Here is a 7452-nt window from a genome sequence, read left to right as displayed (position 1 = left end):
CTCCCAGTTTGCAGTTTTCCAACATTGTTGCACCCTGGAAAGGTACAACTCATGACTCAAGAATTTTCCAAAACTCCTCTTTGTACGCTCAGCTTGAAGGAGGACAACATAGTGAAATCATACGTGATGACAGTGGGTATACATAGATTAACTTCTTGTTCACCCCCTCTGTTCATGCAATAGGACCTGAGCAACAATGGTACAACCAAGCTCATATCCACACCAGAGGTGTAGTGGAACTCATGTTTGGTGTGTTGAATTCGTTTCCAGTGTCTCAAACACATTGTACTTTTAACCAAGAACATTCTGCATTGTCATAATTGCAACAGCAGTGCTTCACAATTGAAGATGACCTAAATGTCCCCATGGTTGAGGTAGACAATGACAGAAATGGAATATCCTGCAGAGATGCAGCACTTTTCACAACAGATGGCTCAAGTTATTTTAGCAAACAATAGCCATGGATTGGTTATAACCTGAGGGATGGGGCCTGTAGAAATGTAATAACTCCAGAGATACAGGATATAATGTCAAGATGCTTGTCTCCTCCCTAACAATGCGATTTGTTGTCCCCATAGCAGAACAGCGGCTGTAAACCTCTCCAACCACTCTTAAATTCATAAAAGTAACATATTGTAGCTTTAACTATGTTTTGAGGCTATCAATAGTGTTTGTTTACATTTTTACACACATTGGAGTTAAACAAGCTTTTATGTTTGGGTTTATCAATGGGTATATATCATCAAGTCCACAAATTGACGTAGCAGCTAAATATTCTAGCTTTAAAGGGCAGCAGTGCGTTCAGTTGGTTGGTTTATTAATTAATTAGAAGGTGCAACGTTTGTAAAACAAAATCAATTCAGCTCTTCCTGATATACTGTATGTAGTGAGTCACTAATCATGGGATGACATTTGCTATGTGGTTATGCACATAGGTCGAACTGTGCAGTGAGAATCATATCGTCCTGTCTGCAAAACCGGTCATCAATGACAGGGAAGTATAATCCTTTTGACACAGTCTGCGCTGCGCCTATCTGCGCTGCGCCTGCGCCCTGTTCAGGTTGACCCTCGGGTGAAACTATAAAAAACAAACAAGTTCCTAGGAAGTCATATGACTGATCTTTTCCAACATGGCTCGAGCACTGTTGTTGTTTGTGTTTATGTTGTCTGGTGTCTTTGCTGGACGCTACTTTAACGAGAAACAGCCATGCTATCGACCCAAGCTGACCAAGCACAATGGAGTCAGGTAACTTTAGCTGTCTTCTATCAGCTCATTTGATATGTTTGCTGACTAGTGCTTGCTCTCCAGCTAAAAATAGTAGCTAGAGTTGTTGCTACATGGTTCTAGTAATTTTCTTTCCAGTTGTATCGGGGTGTTTTCACACAGTCCTCTTTAAAATAACAGATCCCAGTCATTTTTTAAATTAAGTCTGGGGTAAAAAAAGAGCAAAATAACTCCGTTATCTTTGTATTCACACTGCCCTTGCCTTTGAATAAGGACTCAACTCTTTTGCCAGTTAAATTCAAATATTTAGTGGTCCGAGTCATCTTTGCATTCACATCACTATGTTTAGAAAGGAACCAAGATCTTTTTCCAACATTCACTCAATGCACTCTGGGTTTTTGCAAAGTGCAGGACAAGCCATTCCATCAGACCTTGATGGAATGATGTACCTTGATATAATTGCTTGCATTTAATTAAGAGATGAGACATAAAGGAACACATTTTTTTCCCCGCTTGCACTGACTTTTAGTGATGAATACTTTGAGGGGAAAATGTACTTGATACGATTTTGATGGCTTGTTGTTTCACCGAGCGACCTTAAGATGAACGCACAAATTGTAAGTCGCTCTGGAAAAGAGTCTGCTAAATGTCTAAAATGTATGAATGTAATGAGATAGTATTAACATATGAATATGATTGGTAACAGAAGAAATAGCAGAAAATAACTCGATTAAATAATGCCGTAATTGAAAAGTGTACACCCGATGTAGGTTACTGCTCCTTTAAGTAATTGCTTTTGTACCCTATGTTGTGGTACTCATTAAATATGTTGTCTCACACTATTCAAACTCCACAATCGAATAAACAGCGTATGAAGCTCTCTTTGCAATATGTGATCTATAGGCTTTTCTCTGCATTATTCGACACTCACTAATGAATATGCAAAAACAGCACAACTTTGTTCCGTGAACCTGTACATCATCTTCTCTCTTTTGTGGCACCAATGTGAGGAGTTATGGCAGGGAAACGTTGCTGCAGCAGCCTCGTGCGGGAATAATGACAAGCGAACCTGGGGGACTTTGTATTCGCATTGCTTTAAGTGAACAGGGGGCTCTTTTGATGGGTTCCCTTGGCGTGTTCACACTGCATAAAAAAATCAGCGAACCGCGTTCCGAGTTTACAAAAGTTGTTTAAAAGAGACCGAGTGGGGCGGCAGGTAGTCTGATTAGACCGAACCGAATTCCTGAGCTGACAAAGTTAAAAAAAACTGTCGTTCTGCCTCTGTGTTAATTGCCTTGTTCAATGTTCCTAAGCTCATTGTAAATAAGAATTTGTTCTTAACTGAAATGCCTAGTTAAATAAAGTGTGAAAACACTGCCCTTTCCCACCTGGACAAAAGGAACACATAAGTGAGAATGCTATTCATTGACTACAGCTCAGAGTTCAGCACCATAGTACTCTCAAAGCTCATCACTAAGGTAAGGACCCTGGTACTAAACACCTCCCTCTGCAACTGGATCCTGGACTTCCTGACAGGTCACCCACAGGCCACCCACAGGTGCACTCATGACTGCATGGCCAGGCACGACTCCAAGACCATTAAGTTTGCCGAAGACACAACTGTGGTAGGCCTGATCACCAACAACGATGGGACTGCTATAAGGAGAAGGTCAGAAACCTGGCTGTGTGGTGCCAGGATAACAACCTCTCCCTCAATATGATCAAGACAAAGGAGATGATTGTGGACCAGAATAGGAGGACCAAGCACGCCCCCATTCTCATCGACGGGCCTGCAGTGGAGAAGGTTGAGAGCTTCAAGTTCCTTGGTGTTCACATCACCAACAAACTATCATGGTCCGAACACACCAAGACAGTTGTGAAGAGGGCATGACAAAGCCTATTCCCATTCAGGAGATTTGGCATGGGGCCTGAGATCCTCAAAAGGTTCTACAGCTGCACCATTGAGTATCTAGACTGGTTGCATCACTGCCTGGTATTGTAACTGCTCGGCCTCTGACCGCAAGGCACTACAGAGGGTAGTGCGAACGGCCCAGTACGTCACTGGGGACAAGCTTCCTGCTATCCATGACCTCTATACCAGGCGGTGTCTCAGGAAGGTCCTAAAAATTGTCTAAGACTCCAGCCACCCTAGTCATAGACTGTTCTCTCTGCTAACGCACGGCAAGCAGTACCGGAGCACCATCTAGGTTCAAAAGGCTTCTTAAAGCTTCTACCCCCCCAAGCCATAAGACTCCTGAACAGCTAATCAAATGGCTACCCAGACATTTTTTATTTTTACTTAACACTTATTTTTCTTATCTGCATTGTTTAAGTGCTTGTAAGTAAGCATTTCACTGTTGTTTTCGGTGCATGTGACATACGATTTGATTTTGATCACCAACCTTGGCTTTATACCTGTTAACCAATGGGACAGGGTTCTGGTCTAGCATGGGTTCTGGTCTTTGCACAAAACATCCATTAAATTGTATAAGTAGTTGTCGCTGAGACCTATCACTCACTGCTGAAGATATTAACCTTTTATATTCATCCAATGTTTATGGATGAAGTGATGACGTCTTTGCTTCTCGGGCTGTTCCCTGTGCGCACTGAGTGCTAGTGCGCATGTGATGTTGCTCCTTATAAACCAGATGCAAACCGGATATAGAAGTTCCATGTATGTCAAAGTGAGTAGATTCCCTTGAAAACAACGGACATCATAGACAGTCCATTTCTTATTATAGCTCAGTGGTTCAAACATAACACAGGTGGCAGTATGCAACCTTTGTTTTCCAACTCATAGAAGTAGTAGAAGAAAATTGACTACTTCAAAATGGAGATGGCCTCAATGGCGCTGCCCATCGCCCACACACGCCATAATGGGACCGATACAAAGATGCGCTTGTCTCTAGTGGTTTCAACTGTCTAGTGTTTAATTGTTCTTTATTTGTTCAGGTGTGAATTGCCTGCATCTTCTGCATTCAATTGATATCATTGGTCAGTAACTGAGTATGAGTTTATTGCATGTAATTCTTTCATAAGTGTTGTCAATTCTGCAGGAACTTGTTGCCAAGTTCCTGCAGAATTGTCCCAGAATGAAAATTAGCTGATTGGTAGGCTACTACATAACTTTCTTCTTTAAACAATATTCAAGTGCAGAATTTTTACCCCCTGTGATTTTGACTCAAGTGTTAATCAGTTTATTACAGAAAAGGCATATCATGGCTATCCAAAGTTTGAAATCAATGAAGCAATCAAAGCCGAGGGTGGAAACAAGGTAGCAAAGTTCTGACATGTCTGTGAGTGGAAGAAGATGACTGGGTCTCCAGTAGCATGGGCAGAAATTGTTTGGGACCTGACTTTTTAAAGCTTTTCATCCCATTTTGCTATTAGGCACTCAAAATTCTGCCCTCTTCAAATATATAATTTGACAATTAGATGTCTCCAGAAACATGCATGGCCCTTTCAACAGTAGTAGCTATTTGGCTTCTGAGTTTTGAAAGTATGATTGTGCTGTGGATGCTTTTGAGTGCTTGACCTTCGAATGGAGAGGTAGATCTGCCAAGTTCGATCAGGGGTGTATTCATTACACCGATTAATTAAAAAAATAATAATAATTCTTCCTGTTGCTAAACGTTTCTTAAACGAAAGCAAACTGCACGAAACTGGGAGGGATATACCTGAATTTGTCCAATCGAAACTTGTTTTACTTGCAACCCATTTTGCAACTGTTTGGACTAATGATTACACCCCTGGTCAGGTTTTGAATTGTCATGGTATGGGACCTTATAAGTGCACACTGCATTTTGTTACCCGTCATGCTTGCTGAGACTTTTAGCTGCTCTACATTAGAATTCTGTCTCGAGAACCTTGTACCCTGATGTCATATCTTTCATCAGGACGTTGCCTAGACCCCACAAGTTCCTGAAACTCAATGAGCTCCCCAAGACGTGGGACTGGAGGAACATCAACGGCACCAACTACGTCAGCACCACCCGCAACCAGCACATCCCCCAATACTGTGGCTCCTGCTGGGCACACGGCAGCACCAGCGCCATGGCAGGTAGCTTAACCTCAAGTTCGCCTTTCTGCGGTCATCTGACCTGTACAGCTCATAGAAAGGAACAAACCATATCCAATTTACTTGGTAGTTTTACAGACTCTCTTGCATCAGAAGGGAGCACCGTACAAAGGGACAAATGGATGAAGATCAGATTGTGAAATTCTATTATTTGGCCACAGATGTCTCAAACCTCTTCACTATAAGTACAGTGTTGCACATCAAATCAAATTTATTTATATAGCCCTTCGTACATCAGCTGATATCTCAAAGTGCTGTACAGAAACCCAGCCTAAATCCCCAAACAGCAAGCAATGCAGGTGTAGAAGCACGGTGGCTAGGAAAAACTCCCTAGAAAGGCCAAAACCTAGGAAGAAACCTAGAGGAACCAGGCTATGAGGGGTGGCCAGTCCTCTTTTGGCTGTGCCGGGTGGAGATTATAACAGAACATGGCCAAGATGTTCAAATGTTCATAAATGACCAGCATGGTCAAATAATAATAATCACAGTAGTTGTCGAGGGTGCAGCAAGTCAGCACCTCAGGAGTAAATGTCAGTTGGCTTTTCATAGCCGATCATTAAGAGTATCTCTACCGCTCCTGCGGTCTCTAGAGAGTTGAAAACAGCAGGTCCGGGACAGGTAGCACGTCCGGTGAACAGGTCAGGGTTCCATAGCCGCAGGCAGAACAGTTGAAACTGGAGCAGCAGCACGGCCAGGTGGACTGGGGACAGCAAGGAGTCATCATGCCAGGTAGTCCTGAGGCATGGTCCTAGGGCTCAGGTCCTCCGAGAGAAAGAGAGAGCATACTTAAATTCACACAGGGCACCGGATAAGACAGGAGAAGTACTCCAGATCTAACAAACTGGACCCTAGCCCCCCGACACAAACTACTGCAGCATAAATACTGGAGGCTGAAACAGGAGGGGTCAGGAGACACTGTGGCCCCATCCGATGATACCCCCGGACAGGGCCAAACAGGAAGGATATAACCCCACCCACTTTGCCAAAGCACATCACCCACACCACTAGAGGGATATCTTCAAACACCAACTTACCATCCTGAGACAAGGCCCGAGTATAGCCCACAAAGATCTCCGCCACGGCACAACAACCCTCAATCATATGACCCACTGAAGAGATGAGTCTTCAGTAAAGACTTAAAAGTTGAGACCGAGTCTGCGTCTCTCACATGGGTAGGCAGACCATTCCATAAAAATGGAGCTCTATTGGAGAAAGCCCTGCCTCCAGCTGTTTGCTTAGAAATTCTAAGGACAATTAGAAGGCCTGCGTCTTGTGACCGTAGCGTACGTGTAGGTATGTACGGCAGGACCAAATCGGAAAGATAGGTAGGAGCAAGGCCATGTAATGCTTTATAGGTTAGCAGCAAAACCTTCAAATCAGCCCTTGCCTTAACAGGAAGCCAGTGTAGGGAGACTAGCACTGGAGTAATATGATCCAAATTTTGGGTTCTAGTCAGGATTCTAGCAGCCGTGTTTAGCACTAACTGAAGTTTATTTAGCGCTTTATCCGGGTAGCCGGAAAGTAGAGCATTGCAGTAGTCTAACCTAGAAGTAAAAAAAGCACGGATATATTTTTCTGCATAATTTTTGGACAAAGTTTCTGAATTTTGCAATGTTACGTAGATAGAAGAAAGCTGTCCTTGAAACAGTCTTGATATGTTCGTCAAAAGAGAGATCAGGGTCCAGAGTAACGCCGAGGTCCTTCACAGTTTTATTTGAGACAACTTTACAACCATCAAGATTAATTGTCAGATTCAACAGATCTCATTGTTTCTTGGGACCTAGAACAAGCATCTCTGTTTTGTCCGAGCTTAAAAGTAGAAAGTTTTCAGCCATCCACTACCTTATGTCTGAAACACAGGCTTCTAGCGGGGGCAATTTTGGGGCTTCACCATGTTTCATTGCAATGTACAGCTGTGTCATCCGCATAGCAGTGAAAGTTAACATTTATGTTTTCGAATGACATCCCCAAGAGGTAAAATACACTGCTCAAAAAAATAAAGGGAACACTAAAATATCACGTCCTAGATCTGAATGAATGAAATATTCTTATTAAATACTTTTCTTTACATAGTTGAATGTGCTGACAACAAAATCACACAAATTATCAATGGAAATCAAATTTATCAACCCATGGAGGTCTGGATTTG

At 42.7% G+C, this 7452-nt stretch overlaps 1 protein-coding gene across 1 annotated transcript in view; it reads left to right on the top strand.

Annotated features, from left to right (window-relative positions):
- The first annotated feature begins 1077 nt into the window (after positions 1–1077).
- Positions 1078–7452, top strand: part of LOC129815379 (cathepsin Z-like) — a 20879-nt gene continuing 14504 nt past the window's right edge. Inside the window, exons 1-2 of the mRNA XM_055869154.1 lie at positions 1078–1246; positions 5122–5285. Of these exons, the coding sequence (XP_055725129.1) occupies positions 1131–1246; positions 5122–5285 (280 nt within the window). The 5' untranslated portion in view covers positions 1078–1130. The remainder of the gene's footprint in view (positions 1247–5121; positions 5286–7452) is intronic.

This window comes from Salvelinus fontinalis, chromosome 18, assembly GCF_029448725.1.
Source record: "Salvelinus fontinalis isolate EN_2023a chromosome 18, ASM2944872v1, whole genome shotgun sequence".
Taxonomy (NCBI): Eukaryota; Metazoa; Chordata; class Actinopteri; order Salmoniformes; family Salmonidae; genus Salvelinus; species Salvelinus fontinalis.
Note: the sequence above shows the minus strand (reverse complement) of the source record. Positions and strands in the feature narration are given on the sequence as shown.